Source organism: Podarcis bocagei (genome assembly GCF_964188305.1).
Source record: "Podarcis bocagei genome assembly, chromosome: 15".
Taxonomy (NCBI): domain Eukaryota; kingdom Metazoa; phylum Chordata; class Lepidosauria; order Squamata; family Lacertidae; genus Podarcis; species Podarcis bocagei.
In genome coordinates, this window is record NC_138141.1 from 30,157,430 (window position 1) to 30,181,266 (window position 23,837).

The 23,837-nt window shown below is 52.1% G+C and overlaps 1 protein-coding gene across 1 annotated transcript; it reads left to right on the forward strand.

The window, feature by feature from the left end:
* The first annotated feature begins 1,149 nt into the window (after positions 1–1,149).
* On the forward strand, positions 1,150–23,223 carry SLC13A5 (solute carrier family 13 member 5). The gene is made up of 12 exons (XM_081172336.1): positions 1,150–1,271; positions 6,900–7,028; positions 7,546–7,682; positions 8,459–8,682; positions 12,095–12,263; positions 13,372–13,494; positions 14,511–14,723; positions 15,532–15,653; positions 16,069–16,187; positions 18,997–19,158; positions 19,790–19,927; positions 21,575–23,223. Exons 1-12 carry the CDS (start codon positions 1,164–1,166, stop codon positions 21,698–21,700), a joined length of 1,770 nt encoding a protein of 589 aa, XP_081028462.1. The 5' UTR covers positions 1,150–1,163; the 3' UTR covers positions 21,701–23,223.
* Positions 23,224–23,837: the final 614 nt, after the last annotated feature.

A 23,837-nucleotide genomic window follows, 5' to 3' on the forward strand; every position in this document is an offset into this window, starting at 1 on the left:
CTCTTAAAAACAGGAGTCCAGGGGCAGAAGGGTCCCATTTAATAGGTCAGGGCAAGCCTGGCAAAAAAGACAGATTGAAAAAGCCCATTTCAAGAGCTCGGAGCTCTTCATATCCGTTCTCTCAGGGATCTTCCTGTAAAGTAGGTAAGGATAATCACGCTCCTATTGCGAAGGCCGACAGCGACTTGTAGCTACAGCCACCTTCCAGGTAAAATGAGATTTGCAGCCTGGACTTTGTGGGGAAACCGCTCAATGGCACAGGGGCATTATGGTCCGGAGGGGCCCTTGAGAGTGACACCAAGGAAGGGAGTGGGCGGGCAAGGGGACCCTGCTTCACAGAAGTGTAGAGCTGCCTGGAAGGGACCTGAAGTCTAGTCCAACGCCCTGGCTCTACAACATTGGAGCCAACTCCTAGGGGCTGAGGTCCCTTCGCCCCCCAATAAAATATTTGAGGGGGCGCCTCCTCAAAAAAAGTTGATGGGCATTGCCATTCAAATGGTGTGCGTGCAGTACGTCATGTGGGGGGCAAGGCTTACCTGCCCCCCATATTTTATTCAGGTTGGAACCCCCGCTCTACAAAGGCGGTGACCTCCAGACGAGGAGCCGGTATCTTTCCAGGGAACTTCGATGAGGTCGCAGCAAAGGCAGAGTGACACCCCGCCCTCCGTAGCTTCCCGTCACTTTTAGCGCAAAAATCCCGGCCTTCGAGGAAGCGATTTCTTTGCGCAAGAGCGCGCCACTGGTTGTGCAACCTGAAGCGGAGGTGACCCCCAAGCCATCAGCCTCTCTGTCCTGCGGCTGCCCCCAAACACCAGGGGGTGTCCCGCCCCCGCCTCGCTTGACTTTCCTCGCCCGGTGGAAATTTTACTCTGGATGTAACTTTCCAGTTCCAGCTGTTTCCCTGGATCTGGCGAGGAAGGGGAACGAGAGGTCGACTCCTGCGCGGCCAGGCCAGGGCACTCTGCACGCGCTCAGAGGCGTCCTGCGGCCAGGAGAGGCGACGAAGGCGACAGCGGAGGAGGAGACCGGTTCCCGGAGTGGGAAGGGGGGGGGGAGAGAGGAGTGAGTGGGGCGGGGGCTGGCTCGGTCCCAGGCGGGCGCTGTTGCTTAAAAGGCCGGCCGGCGAGACGAGCGCGGCGCTGTCTCTGCCTCTGCGTCTCGGGATGCCGTCGCCGCCGCTGCTCCGCTCTCTGCTCCGCTGCAAGACCCTGGTCACGCTGGCCGGCGCCCCGCTCGCTCTCCTGCCGCTGCCGCTTCTCGTGCCCACCCAGGTCAGTCAGTTCGGCCGACCAGCCAGCCAGCCTGCCTAGTGGGCAGAGCGAGGTCTCTCTCCTGGCCAAGCGAAGGGGCGCCCCCCTTCCGCCAGTTCCTCTTGGGGTGGCCCGTCGAGCCTCCCCGGGCAGGAGCAGTCTACCGCCCAGGGCCAGCTTTTGGCCTGGCGCTGCCTCCGGCCCGGGCTGGCGCTTCTCTGCTGCTACTGCCGGGGCCAGGCATAAGCGTCGCCTCGGCGGGAGAAGCCAAGCCACGCCAGATCCAAACGGAGCCTCTCCAGAGGCCGCGGGGATGTCCTTTTTGCAATCGCGCCTCCCGTCTCTTTCCTCGGGGGCGTCCTGGGGGTCCCTCAGCGGGCCTCTTCTGCCGACTACCAGCAGCGCCCCCTCCCCACTCGGGCTCCCTTAGCATCCTGCCTCCTGAGCCTCTCCCTCCCAGAGTGTCCAACCCCTCCGCCTCTTTGAGGGTATTGAAGACTCGGGAGGGAGGGGGAAACCTCCTCAAGAGAAGCTCCCGCCGCAAGAACATGCGAGAGAGGGAGCGGAGGGGGACTGGGTGCCTGAAGAGGGAGCTGGCAGTCACTATCACCGCCACCTATAGGAGCAAAAAGGATTCAGACAAACCCAATGGAACCTCCATGTCTAGGCAGCGTATACCTGTAAATGCTAGACACACCAGAGTTTTTTGGGGGGGCTCGGTTTGTGGGCTTCCCGGAGGCACTTGGCAAACAGGACGTTTGTTGTTTAGTCGTTTAGTCGTGTCCGACTCTTCATGACCCCATGGTAGCCCTAAGCAATTTCTGTGCTGAGGGACAAGCACTCTGCATATAAGCAGAGAGACTTTCGATTCATTTCTGGGTACATGTTCCGGTCCGAGCACTGACCCGATTCAGATCTGTTTCTGGCTCTAATGTAAGGTTACCAGATGTCTCCGTTTCCTGGGGACAGTCCCCGGATTTACAAATCAGTCCCCATACAAAATCCTGTCATTCCTGCTGAAGTTGAAAAGTGCCCCTGGATTCATTGAAAAAAATATTGTAACCTTACTCTAATGCTCAGTAGCAAGCGGGGATGGGGTTATGGAGAAAGAAAAAGATTTTCGGTGTGGTTTTGAAAGTGGAAATCTCAGCACCAGCCCTGAACGGAGCCCTGTCAACTGGAAGCAGGAGCGCCAGTCCCAGCTCCAGATGGGCACCTTGAGAGGGGGCCGCCCACGCTGAGCCTCCAGCTCCGCCCCCATTGGTGGTTTTTCAACAGAGCTCAGATGGCCATCTGTCAGGGATTCTTTAGTTGAGATCCCTGCATTGCAGGGGGTGGGCCAGATGACCCTTGGGGTCCCTTCCAACTCTCCAATTCTAAGATTCTAAGGAAAGAGTTACACAGATGCATCCGGCACGCGCTTCAAGAGCTGCCCAGGAGGGTGGCAAGCTGTGTGCCCAGCGGGGAGCGGGTTCTGCCTGCGTTCCCCACAATGCTCCTTGGGTCCTGTGGGGCGTTGGGCAGCCTGAACCGACCAACAATGTCTGCACAGGCAACTCTACTAAATCTCTAAATCTCGTCCATCCCATTGACAGATGCAGCTTTCGTACTGTGTCGCCAGCAGTTCCCCCAGTGCTTTCACGATTCCAATATTCTATTTATCTGCGAAAGCCGAGAAGGTGTCCCTCCTTTCGTTTCTTCTAGACTGCAGCTGCAGTTAATTTCTAAGCCTGGTTGTATTCTTGAACTTTAAAGAAATGATTTACTCCAAGCGGGTCAGGAGGGCATTGGCTGGTGCTGGGTGGAAGGATGCAAGCCGACCCAGGATGCCGAGGGCACAAGGTGCTTCTTCAGGCAGAGCGAGGGCGTGGGAGGTCACCCTGGACATTTGGACATTTCCCCTTTGCCCATATTAGGTCGTGATGGCGGGCCTGGGAGGCGGGAGAGGGCAGGACCCAGGCACCAAAGGGTTAAAGTGGCCAGAAACATTAGGAAGGACCTCCTGACTGTCCAAGCTGCTCAACACCTACTCCAAGACTGCTTGGGAAGGGAATGGGCTCTCCTTGCTTAGAAGCTTCAGGGATGCTCTGGCAGTGTGGGTTAATATGTATATATATGACTCAACTGTACAGCTGCAAATATTTTACATGCATTATACAAATGTGACACTAGAAGGCGATGGTGAGCTAATGGCAAATTCAATATATATTTTAAAATGTTTTTTTAAAAAGCATTTTCACTGTGTGTTTTAAAAATATATATGTCCAGATTGAGCCAGAGAGATCTTAGAACTTACAAGCTTCCTTGGTCTTCCTATCTGTACTGTACATGTCTGGCTTTTTTGTTTCTTTAAAGGTGTGCTAAAATATTGCTGTCTTGTCATGCTCGCTTCACTCCACGGCGGGACATTTGCAGTCGTTCTGGACCCCTTGACACTCTCCCTCCCAACTTTCAGATAAAAGGAAGCCCTTCTTCATGCAGTGCAGAGTTAAATTATGGAACTCCTGCCCGGAGGAGGCAGTGATGGCTACCAGCCTGGATGGCCCTAAAGGGGATTAGAAAAAATTATGGAGGAGAGGACTATTGATGGCTGCTAGCCATGATGGCCAAGCGCTGCCTTCCACAGTTGGAGGCAGCAGTGCTTCTGAATAGCAGCTTCTGAGAACTACAGGAGGGGAGAGGGCTCTTGTGTTCGAATTCTGCTTGAGGGCTTCCCATTGGGGCACCTGGTTGGGTCACTGTGAGAACAGGAGGCTGAACAAGATGGGCCCCCTTGGCTTCATTCTGCAGCCAGGCACTTTTGATGTGCTTCTGGGAGATGGATGGGCATCTCCTAAGAATTTCCTTCACTCTTAGCAAACTACAGTTCCTGGGATTCTTTGAGGGAAGCCATGTCTGTTAACAGCAGTAGAAAATTGATCGAAATGTGGAGGGTGGCTGAAGCCAAGTTACAGGGAACCAGGCAGAGGGCCTTTTCGGTAGTGGCACCCGCCCTGTGGAACGCCCTCCCACAAGATATCAGAGAGAAAAATAACTACCAAACTTTTAGAAGACATCTGAAGGCAGCGCTGTTTAGGGAAGCTTTTAATGTTTAATAGGTTATTGTATTTTAGTGTTTTGTTGGAAGCCACCCAGAGTGGCTGGGGAAACCCAGCCAGATGGGCGGGGTTTAAATAATAAATTGTTGTTGTTGTTGTTGTTGTTGTTGTTGTTGTTGTTGTTGTTGTTGTTGTTGTTAGTTATCGTACAATAAAAAGGCCACTCGCCCCATGCAGACAGGTCTGGACCAATATGAAATTTGACACACACCCCCACTTCTTTTTTGCTTTTTTAAGAGGCGTCTTGTGGGTGAGCAGGTCTGCTGGTTGCCCTGTGTTCTGGCAAACAGTCATTTTGGGCACAATCAAATGGAGAGGCAATGAGGTGTTTGCCCCAAAGATCCCCTGTTGACAGGACGTTAATTGCCCCGTCTTCCCACAGGAAAATTGACTTGCAGTGGCGTAGCGTGGGGGGTGCCAGGGGTGCCGACCGCACCGGGCGCAACATCTGGGGGGGGCGCGAGTCCAGAGGGAAGGGACAAGTTCCTTCCTCCGCCGGGCTCCCCGCCGCCACCGCCAGCCTTGCGCCCTAGCACGCGCGCCCCCCGCCGTCGCTGTGGCTGCGCTCCGCTCACTGCTCGCAGGAGGAGCAGCCGCTGCAGCAGCGCCGACGCCGCCACCGACGCCTGGCCGGGCACGGGCAGCCTCTGCACCCTGCCGCCGCCGCCATCCCCTCGGCCCAGGCACAGGCGGCGGCTGCTTCTGCCTCCATCCTCCTCCGGGCAAGCAGCGTTGTTTGCGCGGCAGCGCCAGCGGAAACTCGCAGGTTAGGGGTTGGGGGGGCGCAAATTACTTGCCTTGCCCCGGGTTAGGGGGCGCAAATTACTTGCGTTGCCCCGGGTGCTGACAACTCACGCTACGCCGCTGTTGACTTGACAAATTCTAGGCCATTTCAGCCTCTCATTAGCAGTTTGATCTGGCCTGTTTACGCAACATTAATCCAGAGAGTCTGGCTTGTGGTTGCCGTAATTGTGGTTTGGTGGAGATTCATTCCAATTACGGACTGTCAGAGGAGTGATTAACTCTCCTGCATTGTGGTAGTTGTAAATTTTTATGCGGGGGACTTTTTGGTTCTAGTGACACCCCTGTCCTTGCTCTTGGAGTCACTGAATGAGTGTGGGTCTCTTTCCCCCTCCCTCCCTCCCACCAGCCAGTCCACTCAGCTCCTTTTCTGCCTGTGCAAATTGAATCCAGTGTGCACCTAAAGGCAGCCTCACCTAATTCTAGTTTTCTGAAACAATTCACAAACTGAAACACAGAACCCGCTTTCAACATGTGCACCTCTGAATTTTGCAATGTACCAGTTCTCCAGCCATTATATTAGGGGAAATTGTTCTGCAAAATATTAGGCCCCACTGCATACCAAAATGTGTATATTTTGATATAATAACACTTAATGCTGATGAATTTTAAGGAGGACTTTAAAAAAAATGAAAATTGCAAACTGATGTGGCAGTGTGGAGAACTGAAGAGTGGAAAATGAGCTGAAATGGCAGGTTCTCCCATGCCTCCTGAATCTGCAAGGAGCCTGCTCTTTTTTGCACTGATTTCTGAATCAGGCCAGAGCCGGCGCCGCCATTAGGCAGAGTGAGGCAGTGGCCTCAGGAGGCAGATTCTAGGGAGCAGGGAACCAAATGTCAGAAGGCAGAATGTTGTGTGTGGCACAGGATCTTCTCCCCTGGATGTCAGCAACGTGGGCTTCCAGAGCACAGGGGATGAGTTAGACTCAGAGAGTGAATTAAGTGAATGAAGGCCTGGCTCTGTAGATGAGATGAGAACTGACTGTCAGAGTTGAGAAAGGGCAGTTTGACACCCCGCCCCTTGCTAGAGAAGACTCTATTAGCTTTCATGGAGAGGAAGAGTTGGAAGGCAGCCAGAGTGCTGCTAGGCAATCAGCAGATAAGCAGAGGTCTGAGTCCGGGTCAAGTGAGAGTGGGGTGGTCAGCTGTCCTTGATCCAGGCATCTGGATAAAATCAGATGGCATCTCCAGGTGGGATGGGGAGAAACTCCCTGCTGGAACCCCTGGAGAGCAGCTGCTGCCAGTCAGTGTGGGCAATGCTGAGCTAGCTGGATCAATGTTCCTACAAACTTCAAGTCTTAGTGTCTTGGGCCTTTTGAAAAAAGAATCCCCCAACGTGTTCAGTACCACAACAGCTGTGGGCAGGCAGTTATTTGGAGAGCGGGGCTGGCAGTGAACCCAGGGAACACACAGGCAAAGGTTTACGAAGACCAGTGATTTCATCAATCAAGCCTCTTCCTGGCAAATCTGGGAAACTGGAATGCATGTCCAGTTCCCAAAATGTGGGGTGCACCAGTTCAACCCATCCCAGTGTCTCCTGAGGAAGCTGAGCCTCTGGTCCAGCCATTCGGGCAAGGAGGGTTCCTGGGCCCTGAGGCATTCCTGCTTGTGTCCTGCATTAGAGGAAGATGGAATAGAGGCTGCTTTGAGTCTCTCCTAACCGTGCAATTCTACAGTTCTGTGAGTCTGTGATCACGGGGCCTGATGGAACTCTCCCTCCCTCCCTCCCTCTCTCTTTTCCCTCCTTGCAGGAGGCCAGGTGTGGCTATGTGATCATCCTCATGGCTGTGTACTGGTGCACAGAGGTGATCCCTTTGGCAGTCACCGCTCTCCTGCCTGTCATCCTGTTCCCAATGTTTGGCATCCTGGAGTCCAAAAAGGTAAGTCTCAAGGGCAGCAGAGGAGAGGCGCCCTACAAGGAAAGTTCTAATTCTTCCTCTTCTACTGCCTGGAAGCCGGAACCTTTTCTGAGACTGAGCAAAATCCAACAACTGAGCTCAGGAATTCAGAGGACAACAGGGAGGCTGGGCAGCAGCAGAATTAGACCCATATAGACAGCCAGGTTAGCACTTGAATGGGGCAGAACCAAGAGGGAGGCTGCGGACTGGATTGGGCCCTGAAAAAGACGAGCTGAGCCATCGTGCAAGCAGGGGCCATCCTGGGAAGGGAAACGCACTCTGTGCATGCCCAGATGTGACTGCAAGGACTATAGGCATTCCAGACCTCAAAGAAGCCCTGATGCCAGAGTACAGAGGGTGGGTGTTGGGAGAGGGAGCCCTCCCCAGGGAGTCGGGGAAGGCAACCAAGCCAGCCAACATGAAGCTGCACCATCTGTGACAACGGCAGCCAAAAGGGACCAAAAGTTATGCCTCCTTCATTTCCCTGCTGACTTCCCAGGTGTGCATGCAGTACCTGAAAGACACCAACATGCTCTTTGTGGGGGGCCTGATCGTGGCCGTCGCTGTGGAACACTGGAACCTGCACAAACGGATTGCCCTGAGGGTGCTGCTGATTGTCGGGGTGAAACCTGCTCTGTAAGTGACTCCTCTCTAACCACCCCAACATCCCAAGTGAAACCAGGTGGGGCGATGGCTGAGCTTCTAATGGTGTGTGTGTGTGTGTGTGTGTGTGTGTGTGTGTGTCGGGGGGGTTATACTGGATCAGGGCCAGAGGCTTACATGTAACACTCATCACATGCTCAGAGGGCCTCCTTTCACAACTGCTGCTTGGGCATGCGGACCAGTACATTGTCCCAGGAGGCACACCCTCCCATTTATTATTTATCCGTTTCACAAAATTAATAGAACTCTTGATAGTTTTTTTTCTTTTCTAAAGAAACATCAAAGTCTTTTGAATAAAAGCCAAAACAATGAAATTAAAAATAAGAAAAAAATAGCAGCAATATTTTCAGGCTTTTGAGAAGTTAAAATAACAATACACTAAAAATGGATGTAAAAATTGCATTGGCTTTCTAAACATGGCATAGGCTTGTCATGTGTGCTGCCAGATTTGTAGACCCACCTTTGAGGGTGGGGGGGCAGATTCAGCTGAGCTCTACAGGGGGCCTATCCAGCACAAAACCCCTGCCGCAGCCAGGTTGCCCTTTCCTGGCTCTGGGGTGAAACCTGCATGATTTTCCCCAACCTATCCACCCAACCTCAGATGTATGTTTTGTTTTTTGGGAGTGGGTGGGAGTCAAGGTATTTAAATGTCCTCTGCTTGGTCACCTTGGGCCGATCCTCGGTCACCCCAAGTGACCACCTGGCAAGCCTCCCTCTCTCCTCCCCGCCTGCCTCTGTCCTCCTTGCAGGCTGATGTTGGGCTTCATGGGGGTCACAGCCTTCCTTTCCATGTGGATCAGCAACACGGCCACCACCGCCATGATGGTTCCCATAGTCCAGGCGGTCCTGGACCAGATGAACAGCTCTGAGCAGGATCTGGCCGTCATGGAGTCTGCAGCTGCTGGGCAGCACAGCAACCCCAAGGGTGAACTGGAAGGGAAGGTGGCTGCCTTGGGGGTCTCCACAGTGCAGGGTAAGTGGGCGACAGCTGCAAGGAATCGTGGGGCGGTGGGGACGGGGAGCAATGGTTTAAAAAATGAATAAAATTTCTCAACCTCATTGTCCAAGGCTTCAGGGAATCCTATCCCTCTCACGGTGGGATGCCAAGAAGTGGAAAAACAATAAGAGTTCTTACCACGTAGTTTATTCAATATTCACAGAGAGAGACGAAGGAATGCGGTCTCTCTTAGTTAATGGCGTTGCTCCAAGTAAAGTCTTACCCCCTCAGTCCCTCCTATTCTACGTCACCCCTGTGCTTTCTGCTTCTGAGTTTTCTGTTTATTACTCTCAAGGCATGCCTTGTTCTGGGAGATGGGGGGTCAGGAATGCTTTCAAGAGACACTGAGTCTGTTAGCTGTCTCTCCCCTGGTGTTTCTTCTTCCTGCTGCCCCCCCCCATATTTCCCAGCTTCTCCCCTCTGCAGCCTCTGAACTATGACCTTCTGCAAACCACTGTTCTAAATCTACACTGTCCTCCTCTTTTCGGGAAGGTGTAGGAAAAGGGGGGGACCGTTCCCACCTCCTCAGTCCAGCCCCTGACACTCATGTGGAATTCTCAGCATTAGATTTTTAAAAATCATTTATTTCACATGTTTATAAACCACTGCATGGTCTAAGGCCATCAGAGGAGTGCAGAAGACTAAACTGAATTGAAACTCAGAGTTGACTCCAACTCAGAAGAGCAGACCTCTTGAAAGTATGAAGATCAGAAGAGCCTGCTGGATCAGACCAGTGGCCCATCTTGTCCAGCATCCTGTTCTCACAGGGGGGAACCAGATGTCCATTATGAAAAACCTGCAAGCAGGACTGAGCACAAAAGCACTCCCCCCCTCCTGCCATTTTCAGCAGCTGGTATTCAGAAGCATTGCTGCCTCCAACTGTGGACGCCAGAGCACAGTCACTATGGCTCATAGCAGTCTCCAGACAGCTGCTAATTGCCATTGATAGCCCTCTCCCGCATGCATCTGAAGTTAGCATTATTTAGCCATGTCTATCAGTTTCAGTGGGTCTGCTGAGTAGGGCGAACACTGCCTACAACCCGCCAATTCTAAAAAGAGCGAAAGCCATGTCTGCGAGTTCTAAGCATGGTTAAAAGCATTCCTATGAATTCTAAAAACGACAGGCACTTCTGAACTGCCCCCGTTTCCCGCTGGAATTCAATCCCATAATAACCAGCAAATTGCAGGTTGTGCAATTCCAATTGACTGGCAGCTCTTGTGCCACAAACCTGCGTCCCCTGAAGAAGGAGGTTTTTCCTGCAATAAGGGAAGTGATGGGAAAATGGCCCAGAAAGTTTGCTTTGATGCAACCGTCTCCCCCTTAAACAAATCGGAGGGAATGCTCAGCTCAGCAGCCAACATTGTCTAATCTCTCTGCAAAGAAATCAGGATGAGCACTCTATAAAGAGGACAAGTGGGAGCTACCTGGAGAGGCCAGGGATGGAAGGAGAGGCTACCTGTATGTGAAACAGCTCGCAGTCTTGTGATGCATGGGGGCAGCTACTAGTTTTCATCTGGTTTTTTTATTATTTTAAAAAAGAGTAGACAAATCTGTTAGCCATGACAGCTGAAAGGGCCCTCCGTGTCAATACCAGATACTGCTGGTGGGTAAAAGGTGTAGACTTCCATTATTATTATTATTATTACATCCCTCCTCATGACCAGGGACTTACTCCACATTCTGCACCCATGTCAGGAGATTATTATTTTTTAAAAATGCAATCCTTGGCATTGGAGGAGCTGCTTTAAAGAATACTACTGATATCAGTTTTAATAAATTTTAGAAAGCCAATGCAAGTTTTAATCTGTTTTCAGCCTGTTGTTTTTGAAAGTTTGAATGGTTATCTTGCTGGTAATTTTTATTGTTTTTATCATTTTTGTAAACTGCTTTGAGGCTTTAAAAAACAACAACAACTGCAATCAAATGGTGTAGTATACGTTTTATGAAATAAATAAATAATAAAATGCATACGCCAGCCGTCTTCCAAGAAATACACAGCTCTTCCTCTCCTCATTTTGCCTTCTGGGGTAGTTTAGGCTGAGAGGCAGAGACTTAGCCCCACAAAGTCACCCAGTGAGCTTTGTGTGGCTGAGTAAGGATTCGAACTCTGTCCTCCCAGGTCCTCCTAGTCCAACACTCCACAAGTGCTGCTCCACATTGCAAGCAGAGGCTTAGCCCTTTCTTCCCCAGCCACAATCTCAATAAGAGAGTCAGCTCCCCCCATGCAGTAATCGTCAATAGGAAAAAGCTTCTCATAGTGCCAACAGGCACCCTTATGTTAGCAGACTTGGCTGCCTCTGTATCTTGATTTCCATCAGGTTCATGGCTGCGGAAGGGAAGGGTTAAACCTTCCCCTCCAAGTGCAAAAAAAATAATAATCAGCCCCAAGGATTTATTTATTTTTTAATGCCCCTAATGTGAACCACACAATTAACAGTAACTCTCTGTAGTTTTCTTTTCCAGAGGCAGCTTTGGAGCTGCTTAGCTGCTGCCTGGAGGCTGTTAAAAGCCATAGTGGCTGTGCTCTGCCTCTGCAGTTGGAGACAGTAATGCTTGTGAATGCCACTTGCTGAAAGCCACAGGAAAAGTGAAATACGGGTATGCTCAGGGGCGCAAAGTGATTTCATGCTCTTTATTCAGCTCATAGTAGTGAGGAGGAATGAATAAAAGTCCCCTCAAAGTATCTGCTTTATATACATTATTTACACAATGGGCTGCACATGATTGGTTAATTCTGGAATTCTACTGTAAGCCAATCAGGTTGTGGATTCCCTTATATCTGGAGCATGATTGGGTGGTTCCTGCCAACCAATCATACTGCTGCATTGTTCTAGGACCAATCAGACTGCTGCATTCTGAATCCTATTGGTCTAGGACCAATCAGACTGCTGTAATTTGGATCCTATTGTTCTAGGACCAATCAGACTGCTGCAGTTTGGATCCTATTCAACTCAGTACATAACAAAAAGAGAGGGCTCTTGTGCTGGAATCCCAATAGGGCTAACTGGTCGGCCACGGTGAGAACAGGTTGCTGGACTAGATGGGCCTCCTTGGGTCTGATGCAGCCGGGCTCTTCACATGCTCTTATGCTGAACCAGGTGGGTCTCTCCTGAGCCAGTACAGCGCACAGCGCACCACTTGCACCTTGAGGGCTCACTCTGGTCTCTTTCTCCCACCCACCTGGTGTCGCATTGCAATCAAAGGCCAAATCAGCTTTGTCTCCTTCCAGTGAGGCTGCATTTTAATGTTGTATTTTAATCTTGTTTTCTAAGTTGTATTTCAATCGTTTTTATATCTGGTGTTAGCCGCCCTGAGCCCAGTCTTGGCTGGGGAGGGCGGGGTATAAATAAAATTTATTATTATTATTATTATTATTATTATTATTAGTTGCAGGCAATGGGCACTTGCCGGACAGCTCCAAGAAGTGCGAGAGGGAGACCAAGAAGAGAATCAACAAAGGGATGACCCTCTGTGTCTGCTATGCTGCCAGCATCGGAGGGACAGCAACCCTGACCGGGACGGGGCCAAACCTGGTCCTCAAAGGTCAGATGAACCAGTAAGTCTCTACTGCACACACAACATGACACACAGCAAAGGCTGGACACTGCTGTGCAGCTCTTTTATTGAAACCAAAATGGTGTGGCGTGTTTTTTCTTCTTCTTGGGGTCATTGGGCTGAAAGGGGGCTGTGTTTCGTTCAGCCCTCTTGGTCACTTGCTGTGTTACTCCTAAACAATCCAAGCTGGGGTTCTCCCGGAACAGGCCTCTCCTGCTCCTGATGACCTCCACATTGCTCTCCTATCGGCCTATTCTGCCTTGGTCAGACACCACCTAAATTTTTGTGTCCAGGTTAAAGGCTGGATCTAGACACATCAAGAAATCATTTTAGGGAAACGCGTTGTAAACTGCACAATGGGAAATTGCCTTGGCAAAAGGCGGGGCTCCACAGCGCCATCTGGTGACACGGTGTTATAATGCTTATAAAACACTTTTTCTTTTCTCGTGTAGCTGAGTCCTAAGAAGGATATTGGCAAGCTGGAAGGTGTGTAGGGAGGGAAGCCAGAAAGATCCAAGGTCTAGAAACTAAACCTTACGAGGAAAGGTTGAGGGAGCTGGAAATGTTTATCCTGGAGAAGGGGAGACTGAGCGGGGATGTGAGAGCCGTCTTCAGATATCTGAAGGGCTGTCACCTGGATTCATAGAGTTCTTTGAATTATAGTTGGAAGAGGCCTAAGAGTCTTCTAGTCCAACCCGATGCAGTGCAGGAATATTTCACCCGATGTGGGGCTCGAACCAACGACCCTAGGATCCAGGGTTTCATGTTCTACCATTCAGAGCCACACAGATGGAGCAGGCTTGTTTTCTGCTGCTCCAGAGGGGAGGATCCAAAACAACAAATTCACCTGACAAAAAATGAGATTCCGACTCAAAATTAGGAAGAACTTTCTGAGGATAACAACTGGATCAGGCTCCTTGGAAGCTAGTAGCCTCTCCTTCAATGGAAGTTTTGAAAGAGAGGTTGGATCTGTCAGGCATCCTTTAGTTGTGATTCCTGCCTTGCTGGACAGGGGGTCAGACTAGATGGCCCTTAGGGGAACCCCTCCAGCTCTACATTTCTACGATTCTGTGATTCTAGGCTTTTTAACCATTTCCTCCTCCTCCCAGGTTGTTCCCTGAGAACGGCGACATCTTGAACTTTGCCTCCTGGTTCGGCTTCGCCTTCCCGAACATGCTCCTGATGCTGACGCTCGCCTGGTTCTGGCTCCAGGTCTCCTTCATGGGGTTCAAGTAAGGACTCTGCACCTGTGGGTGGGCTGGTGGATAAGGTGGCCCTGCTTCGTCCGGGGCTGGGGCACCTGTGGCAGCCCTCAGCCATCCAGATCTTCCTGGACTCCTTGTCCCTGACCTCTGGCCTGGCTGGCTGCTTCTGGGCCTTGCTGGGAGTCCAGCAAACAGAAGACCATCAGAAGAGCCCTGCTGGATCAGGCCCATGACCCATCTTGTCCAGCATCCTGATCTCACCATGGCCAGCCAGATGCCCCAATTGGAAATCCTCTCCCCACCAGTGGTTTCCTACCACTAGTAAATTCATGGAGGAGAGGGAAATTGAAGGCTACTAGCCATAGTGTCTAAAAGCCTTCAGCTGCTCTTCACCCTAAAGGGGCCTCATTGCGTAAACATAAAAACACACTCCCATCAATGCGCTTTCCCCACCAGGGCTTGGGTTGCGCCTCTTTGAAGGGCCAGTAGTGGTGTAGAAGTTAGAGGGCCAACTAAGGTGGGAGAGACTAGGGTTCAAATTCTCCCCCCCCCCACTTGGCAATGAAGCCCACTGTGGGCCAGTCACTGTCTCTCAGCTTAACCTACCTTGCAAGGGTGTCGTGAGAGTGGCAGGGAAGAGCCATGTAAGCCGCCTAGAGCTCCTTGGAGAAACAAGCACATTTCCCTGATCGTGGCTGCTCTGCCATGACACCTGCGGCTTTGCTCTGGCCACGACTTGCGCCAGCCCAGCTTGGCTCTCTCCTGGAGCCTCCAGCACCTCTCGTGAATGCCCTTTCCTGGTGTTTCGGCGTTCAGATCTTTCTTCCCCTTTGGGTGTCCTGCTGAGCTCACAGCCAGCCCGCCACAGACAACAAACACAAATGTGCCGAGTTCCCATGTTGCACCAGGTGCCTGGTTGTGGGACCCTCTCCTCCCCTCCCTCCTTGCTGAATCCCCCAGGTTGCGACCCAAAAGGTCAGCCTTTTGGTTACCTGGCAGTCTACTTGGCTCCCTGCCTTGACCACCCTGCTCCTTCTTTCCAGCTTCCGGAAGACCTGGGGCTGTGGGACCCAGAGGACCGAAAAGGAGCAGGCCGCCTTGCGGGTGCTGAAAGAGGAGCACCGGAAACTGGGGCCCATCTCCTTTGCAGAGTTCAACGTGCTGCTTGCCTTCACCCTCCTCATCCTCCTCTGGTTCACCAGGGACCCTGGATTCATCCCTGGTTGGGCCACCACCCTCTTCAACAAGGACAAGGAGTGAGTGGGCTTTGTTCTTTCTCTTGCCAGCCATTTTGCAGACCAGTGATGCTATCTGTGCGGTGTGTTGTATTTTTTTTTAAGGGGGGTTTCCCCAATAGCACCAGTCTTAGGGCACTCAAGTGCCTTCAGGTAAACGGCTCAGGGCAGGATTGCTTGCAGTGAAGAGTCTCCTCCTCCTTGTGCTGGGATGTTCCAGGTTCGAATCCCCGCTCGTCTGGGAGACTCTGGGAGTGGCCCGGAGGAAATCTTGCTTGTGCAGGAAATTTGGGAGGTTAAATGGGAGAATCTGAGCACCTTGGAGGGACCCAAGAAGAGCCCTGTTGGATTAGGCCAATGGTCCATTTAGTCTGGCTTCCTGTCCTCACAGTGGCCAGATACCCCTAAAAGCCTAGGGATCGAGATAGACTGCACCTGCACCTGGAGGTTCCATCAGAACCCTTTTCTGTGCCATGCATAATTTCACAAACTGCTATCATGTTGCCTCTTACTCGCTTTATCTCTATACTAAAAAGTCCCAACCGTTCTTCATAAGGGAGTTGCTCCATCCCTTTGATCATCTGAGTTGCCCTTTTCCAGCTCTGCAATATCCTTTTTGAAAGGACTCCTGGGAGAGGCCCAGAGAGGGATGCAGCAAGGAGGGTGTTCATCTCTCTCCTGGGAGCTCATGTTCCCTCCAGGGTGTGTGTGTGTGGAGGTGTGTTCAACTGGCTGACCTGTTGCTTTTGGGACAAAGCGAGGGGAATGGGACACTGCTGCCACCACCTCCTCCTCCTCCTCATTCTTCATCTTCCCAAATGTGTCCCAGGTATGTGACGGATGCCACCGTGGCCATCTTCGTGGCCTTTCTCCTGTTCATCCTTCCTGCCACCAGGCCCAGGTGTGGCTTCTGCAGTCATAGCAGCTGCGACCTAGAAGAGGCGGAGGAAGGTAAAGGAAGGCGGATTTTGGCCCCCCCCCCAGGGCCTTTGAGGAGGCTGGTCAAAAGAGACAGACCAGGAGGGGCGTGCCGGGTTCTGCCAGTATTTCATAGCATTGTAGGGTTGGAAGGGACCCCCAAAGGTCATCCAGTCCAACCCCCTGCAATGCAGGAATCCCAGCCGAAGCATCCCTGGCAGGTGGCCATTCAACTTCTCCCATGGAGGAGAGTTGGCCACCTTCTTTCCCTATTCAACAGCTCATACCCTATAATGTTATTCCAATCTCCGTGTGACCCTTGCCATGGCATCCAGCCTGCTGGCAGCCTCCTGCTGGTGCCAGCTGTGTGGTGGGTGGGTGGGTGTCCTTGCTGGCCCCTGCTTTGCCTCCCCCCTCACACCCAACTTCTCTTGGACTCTCTCCGCAGCTATGAAGGAGCCCTTCTTCCCTGCCCCATTGCTGAACTGGAAGGTGGTCCAGCATAAGATGCCATGGAGCATCGTGCTGCTTCTTGGAGGAGGCTTCGCCCTGGCCAATGGGAGTGACGTAAGTCCTTGGTGGTGGCAGGAGAGGCGGGGGGAGGCTGGCTGGTCGTGGGCATCAGAGAGCTCTGCCAAACCTGGACCTTTGCCACCCAACTTTGGAGGCATGCGTTTCATGTGTGGCTCCCACCACAGTGGCAGCGACGTTGAATATGTCTCTCTGCGTGTAAATAAAGGCTGTGGGACAGCTAAAGGGTGCCTCTAGTCACACACAGAGTGCACTGCCCTTTCCTAGTATGTGAGCTCCTGTAATGTCGGGAATTGTGGGAGGGAGCAGGGCCTATGAACCTCCAGGCAAGTCTTGCGTGTTGCCTCTCTCATTTTTGGAAAACGTATTCCATTCAAAAGCTTGAGCAGGAAGGGAAAGGGAAATCCTTCCAAACAATTTACTTATCTCCCTGTCCTCATTTAATCCCCACAAGAGGTAGGCTAGGCTAAGGGGCAGCTCACCCAGTGAACTCCACGGCCGAGCGGAGGGGATTTGAACCCAGGGCTCTCCCAGGTCCTAGTCCAATGCTCTAACCACTACAGCTCTAAGGTGGCTGTAGTGAGGCCTCCTCCTGTGTGCTTAAGCCATGGGGAGTGGGGAATTTGAGGGGCCTCTGCCTGAGCTGAGCCTGAGCCCCACCGCAGTAGCCGATCCCCAGTCTCCCTGGCAACACTAGGAGCATGCCAGGGCTGGCTGTTCTCCAGCTCGGAGGCCACCGTCAATTGCGCCAAGCGAACCGCAGCGCTGGTGGGGCAGGCTGTGCCCCATGGCAGAGAATGGTTCAGCAGGTTGCAGGCCTGTCCTTCCCCCTGTTTCATCCAGGGCTCTTGGAAGCGTTTCCCGTGATGTTGCCGTTTTTCTGGCTTTGGGGTGATGGGGGGGGGGAATGTGCCCTCCACGATACCCCTTGGCACCAGAGCCCCCTCCTGCCACTGCCAGCTGCATTCTGACGTCCCCAGGAGAAGGGAGGACTTGACCTAGTTTCAACTCGCTCAGAAATGGCTGCAGACTCTCTCCCTGGTCATATTGAGCACCACTCCAAATGATAGGTTTAAATGCAAAAAAACCTCCACCCCACCAGCCATTCAGCAGCCCATCCGGAACAAGCCTCCCTTGTCCTCCCCAAAAGAACTTGGCCTGAGCCAAGCCCTGCCGGGCTCAGACAAAGAGGGTGCTGTGCGCTGCCCAACCTGCTGGCCTCATCCATGCATTGGAAAAGAGGCCTCTTCAACAGCAGCAGAACAGCAACGTGCAGGACTTGGCCCTGCTAAGCTGGTTCCGTGCTCTAATCCTTAGAACCAAATAACCGGCCAGGCAGAGGCCTGGGCAGGCCAGGTCATCCTCTTATATACCTGCTGGGATTGACAAGGCATCTGCCCCTCACCTGAATCTCATAGCTCTCCTGTAGCTGCCTCTGATTAGTTATCATTTAACTCTTGGGGGAAATAATTAGCATCACACGTCATGTGCGTGGAAGTTGCCGAACCAATTAACCAACTAAAAGGATTTACTGTTAATAGCACCAGTTTTCCTATAACTTGATATTGCTGGATTTTGATGAACTGCAAAAGCATTTTTAGTTTGCTTTCTGTTGCCACCCTGGAACTTTTATTTGTTAGTGCCAATTTGTTTTGTACGATTCCTTGCAAATGAAGGGGGAATCGGCAACTGGATCTCCATTTCTAATGTGGGGAAGGGCCCCAATTCAGTAAGACGCTCTCTAGCTCAAGAGGAGACCTGCATGGATCCCTCCCCTGGGATGAGGGAGGGGGATCAGTACATTGCCGGAGCTGTCTGAAGACAGCAAATGCTTCCGAATTGCAGTTGCTGGAAGCTGCAGCAGAGAAGAGATTTGCTCTTGTACTCAGATCTTTATTGTGGGCTTCCCTGATTGCCCCCTGTGAGAACAGGATGCTGGACTAGATGGGCCACTAGCCTAACTCAGCAGGGCTTTTCTTATGGAGGTTTGTTGTGAGAGCAGAACCTCCATGCCCAGGGATAGTCTACCTCTGAATGCCAGATCATGGGGAACAACAACTGGAGAGTGCTGATCTGCTTGGGTCCTGCTTGCTGGTTTCCCATAACTGGTATCTGGTTGGGCACTGTGAGAACGGGATACTGGGCTAGATGGGCCACTGGCCTGATCCAGCAGCAGTCTTAAGCATTTTGTGGGTTTTGCAAAGACCTACATGGGCCTCAAAGGATTAAGGACACCCCCCCCTCAGTGGTTGGACAAATACAATAGATTGTCAGAGACCACAGCGGTGGTCCCCCTCCCCAATATTGTCATGGACTGGCTGGATACAGGGGAGTGGTGGGAGGCACCAGCTGGGAAACCCCTAAGGGAACCCCCAGGGGAAGAAGGCTCAGATGGTGTTGGGATGCCGATGAGTGTCAGAGGGAGAAACAGGGGTGGGGTGGGGTGGGGGGCCAAGAGGCAGAGATGAGGCAGGCTGCTGAAGAAGCCAGGGAGTCTCCCCCTCCTGCTGCAACCAGCTCCCCTCCCCACAGGTCTCCTAGAACACACAGAGACATGAAAAGAGCAGAGCCGAGATTGGTTGTGCGCAGGCGCAGTCTAAGACTACTTGGGAAGTCAGGGAGAGGAGGAGACTGAGAAGGTGGTGGGAGGCAGGGGCCTTCAGCTCTCACAACTGCCTTGCTGGAGCGGGGCCTACTGGGAAGAGCTACTGGGATCTGTTTTGGTTTCTTGAATACAGAGTTACCGTAACTTCACTGACACCATGTTTTGCTTTGATCGCTGACCAACGCTTGACTTCAGCACCGGACAATATTCTCTTTCTCTGCTCTTGCCCCACAACTCCAGGCTTCAGGGCTTTCCAAATGGCTGGGTGACCAGATGACCCCTCTGCACAGTGTCCCCCCCTGGGCCATCGCCATCATCCTCTCCCTGGTCATCGCCATCTTCACCGAATGCACCAGCAATGTGGCCACCGCAACCCTCTTCCTGCCAGTCTTCGCCTCCTTGGTAAGGGAGCTTTCCTCCTTACTGGTTTTTATTTCACATTGACAACCCTAAACCCAGCTTGTAAGGATTAAAACAAGGGAAACCAAGGCAGAATGGAGGCATCTGGCCTCCCGCACACTGGTGGCCAGGCAGGGTTCCAGCAAGGTTCACATTTAGGCCCAGCTGAATAAGATTCGAGGGCTAGGACCTAGATTAGGACTGTTACTATCTCAAGTACTGTATCCATGCCCAGGTATCAGGCGACAGGTCTCTGCCCCACAAGCATACAGTTGTTTGTCTGGCAAATTTGTTTAGAAAGCCTGGAAAAGAGGAGATAGGAGAGACATCTTCAAATGTCACCTGGAGGATGGAGCAGACTTGTTTTCTGCTGCTCCAGAGGGGAGGACCCAATCCAACAGATTCAAATGACCAGAAAGGAGATTCCGACTAAACTCTAGGAATGACTTTCTGATGGTGGAAAGGACTCTCTCAGGAGTTGGTGGGCTTTCCTTCTTGGGAGGTTTTCAAGCAGAGGTTGGAGGACCACCTGTCAGGGGTGATTTAGTTGTGACTCCTGCATTGCAGGCAGTTTTGACGAGATGACGCCGGGGTCCCTTCCAGCCCCATGATTCTCTGCTCTCTTTCTCTCCAGTCGCAGTCCATTGAGGTCAACCCCCTCTACATCATGATTCCCTGCACCCTCAGTGCCTCGTTTGCCTTCATGCTACCCGTCGCCACCCCTCCCAATGCCATCGTATTCTCCTACGGACACCTCCGAGTCTCAGACATGGTAAGGGGGCAGCTTTGCTGTTGCTCAGGCCTCCTCAAAGGCTGGTCACTGTGGGTGCTGCTAAGGAGCCAAACCTCTAGATCAGTCGTTCCCAAAGTGGGAGGTACCACTCCCCTGGGTGAGGGGGGATTCCCTGGAGGGGAAGTTTTCATTTGATTTTGAACAAATCATGGAATTGTAGAGTTAGAAGGGACCTCCAAAGGCCATCTAGTCCAACCCCCTGCAGTCATCACGGCTGCCTGCCTGATTGGCTCAGGTCTCCCATTTTTCTTTTTGTGTGTGTGCGCGTGTGCAAGCAAAGGAAATATCTAGGGCATTTGTACAACTGATTGCTACTGTTTTGAATTTATTATCTTCCTTAGTGGGTCACACAAACCATTATTCTGAATAATGGTTTCTGTAGGGTAGGGGGGCACTGGGGAGGTGGTTATGGAACCAAGCGGGTGATGTGTGTCCCCCCAAAAAAGGTTAGGAAACCACTTCTCTATATGTTTTGGACTACAACTCCCATCAGCCCTTGCAGCCAGCACACTATATTAGAATAAATAATACTTGCCCACTGGGGTTGATGGGAACTGTAGCCCAAAACATTTGGGTTGGGGAACGCTGCTTTAAGGGGATGCTAATGTCGCCTGTCGATTGTGACGAATCTTAAAACAGCTGCTGTGGGGCTTCTGAATGAATGAATGAATGAATGAATGAATGAATGAATGAATGAATGAATGCTAAGCTGTGGGGCTTAGCTTAAGGCTGAGCAGGCAAGAAGGCCTTGGCTGGCTTGCGGCCGGCATGGAGGAATCCCAGTGGGCCTGACCAAGATGACACAACTGAGTGCACTGACTGATATTAATCGGCAGATGTTTCCCAAACTTGGGTCTCCAGCTGTTTTTGGACTACAATACCCATCACCCTGACCACTGGTCCTGCTAGCTAGGGATGATGGGGATTTGTAGTCCAACAACAGCTGGAGACCCAAGTTTGGGACACTCTGCTCTAAAGGGTACGAACCATGATGGTTTTGCTCAAAGCTTCTGAATACCACTTGCCGGAAACTGCAGGAGGGGAGACAGCTCTTGTCCTCAGGTCCTACTTGTGGACTTCCTATGGGCATCTGGTTGGCCACTGTGAGAACAAGATGCTGGCCTAGGTGGGCCATTGGCCTGATCCAGAAGACTCTTCTTATGGAACTCGTTCCCTCAAGAGGTAGTGATGGCCACAAGATTGGACGGTTTGGAAAGAGGATTGGGCAGGTTCATGGAGGAGGAGGAGAGGGCTCTTGTTGGCTGCCAACCACGATGGCTATGTTCTGCCTCCACGGTCAGAGGCAGCAATGCTTCTGGAACCAGAAGGGACATTGGCCTCATCTGGTGGGCTCATCTTATGCTCTTAGGGGCCTCTTTCCTAACTGTTCACCGAGTTCTTCAAAACATCCGGGCCACGTGAAGGGGGGAGAGCACACAGTTTGCACACTGTGTTCCTGGACAAGGAGATCTCTCTGGGTAAGGGGTGGTTCCCTCCTGACCAGGACAGGTCATGCTCTGATGGCAGCGTCTCCTTCTTGCCTCCCTCCCACAAAAGTCTTCTACTGCCTGAACGTGACCCGTGAGACAACTGCCTCCTCCTTCTCTTCTCTTCTCTCTCTCCCAGGCCAAGACGGGCATCGTAATGAACGTCATCGGTGTCTTCTGCATCACCCTGGCCATAAACAGCTGGGGCCGCGCCATGTTCCACTTGGACACCTTCCCTTCGTGGGCCAACGCCACCGGGAAGTGAGGGCTGGGTCAGCCAAAGAGGACCTTGGCATGTGGGCTTCCTCGCTTCCTCAGCCGCCTGGGCCCTGGAACTTTCCCTCCAGCGCTGGCCCTTTGGAGTCCACGGGTGTGTTTTTGGGTTGAGGCTAGAGACTGTTTGAAACCTGCCTCAACTGCTGCCTCTGCTGCTTCCTGAAGGGACCCTGAGGAGGACGAGGGACCCCCGCGGGAGGGGCATCTTCTTCTGGGACCAGCCGTCCGAATGGAATACGGGTCATTTGTTTTTAAGAGAAGAAAAGGACCGTAAAATAGGACAAGGAAGAAGTTGCTGCTGCTGCTGCTACTTTTCATAGAATCATAGAATTGTAGAGTCGGAAGGGATCCCCAAAGGTCATTTAGCCCAACCCCCCTGCAACACAGGAGTTGCAAGTAAAACATTCTCCTTTGACTGAGGGAGTGGGGAGGTCAGAGGCCTGGCAAGACTCACAGCCGCTGAGGGAGAGCCTAGGGACTCCCACAGGCCATGGGAACCAGGATCTGCCTCCTTCCTCCCTCCCTCCCTCCTGCCTGCCTGGGGCCTGCAGGTTAACCATTGCACAAAGAAAGAGACACATGGAACAAATACTTGACCCAGAGTCCAGCTGGGCAGGAGGCCCCACTCAGGTGGACACAAAGCACATAGGAAGCTGCCTTATACAGTGCCAAACCATTGGCCCATCTAGCTCAGTATTGTCGACACTGGTTGGCAGCAGTGGCTCACCAGGGTTCTAGGCAAGGATCTATCTCATCCTTACCTGGAGAGGCTGCAGGAGTTTGAACCTAGAACCTTCTGCATGCAAGGCCGATGCTGTGCCAAAGGCCCAGAGCTTCCCCAGATGGGACCTTGAAACATAGGAGACAACTCCTAGGGGCTGAGGTCTCTTCGCCCTCCCCCAATAAAATATCTGAGGGGGCCAGGACCCCCAAAGTTGATGGGCATTGCCATTCAAATGGTGTCTGTTCACCATGCCATGTGATCGATTACGCAGGGCAGGGCTTACCTCCTCCACACCCATATTTTATTCAAGTTGGCCCTCTTGCCTTAGAATGCCTTGTGGAAATGACCCTTTTGCAGGCTCTAAGCCCGGAAGGTGGAGTGGCCACTGGGCTGGACGTGGGCAGGGAAGAGGGGTGGGGTGGGAGGAAAGGCAGAACAGCCAGATTCTAATACAGGTAGCCCTAATATATTTAATGTTGTTATTTAATTGCCTTAAAATATTAATAAAGCACCACTTGTGTTTTGTAAATTTTAAATAAACTGCTTGTTAATTCACCCCGATGCCTTGGAATGCAAGAAGGTCAGTGGTGCATACAGCAGTTAGGGTGTCGAACTAAGACCTAGGAGAGACCAGGGTTCAAATCCCCCACTCAGCTGACCTTGGGCCAACCACTGCCTCTCAGCCCAACCTTCCTTGCAGGGTTGTTGTGAGGATAAAACAGGGCAGGGAAAATCTGTGTTGCCACCTTGAGCTCCTTGGAGGAAAGGTGGGGTGTAAATGCAACAAACACCCACAAATCAGAAAGGACCTCTGTGCTCCTCCAGATACCGTTGTCAAGCTCCCAACTCCCATCAGCCTCAGCAGCCAGCAGGACCAATCGTCTGGGCTGAGGTGTGTGTGTGTGTGTGTGTGTGTGTGTGTGTGTGCACTGCCCTGCAAACAACATCTGAAGGGGTCACACACGGGTTCCCCCTCAGGCCTGGTGGTGCTATACTGTAGTAGGAGAAGAAGAAGAGTTTGGATTTGATATCCCGCTTTATCACTACCCGAAGGAGTCTCAAAGATGCTAACATTCTCCTTTCCCTTCCTCCCCTACAACAAACACTCTGTGAGGTGAGTGGGGCTGAGAGACTTCAGAGAAGTGTGACTAGCCCAAGGTCACCCAGCAGCTGCATGTGGAGGAGCAGAGACGCGAACCCAGTTCACCAGATTACGAGTCCACCACTCTTAACCACTACACCACACTGGCTCCTACTACTACACTAAGCACCAAGTGACTGAATCTTGCTCTAGAGAGTTTGCAGTCTCAATGGGGATGATCAGGAGGAGAGGGACTGGGGCCATTGAGGATCGAGTGCAAAGGGCATCTGGCAGGGGGTCTGCAGGGGCCTTCGTGACGTT

Excerpts from the sequence above, each read along its gene's own strand:
- SLC13A5 (XM_081172336.1), top strand. The coding sequence starts at position 1,164 with ATGCCGTCGCCGCCGCTGCTCCGCTCTCTGCTCCGCTGCAAGACCCTG. Across the intron at positions 7,029-7,545 it reads GCATCCTGGAGTCCAAAAAG|GTGTGCATGCAGTACCTGAA; the intron begins GTAAGTCTCAAG and ends CTGACTTCCCAG. Across the intron at positions 19,159-19,789 it reads TGCCAGTCTTCGCCTCCTTG|TCGCAGTCCATTGAGGTCAA; the intron begins GTAAGGGAGCTT and ends CTTTCTCTCCAG.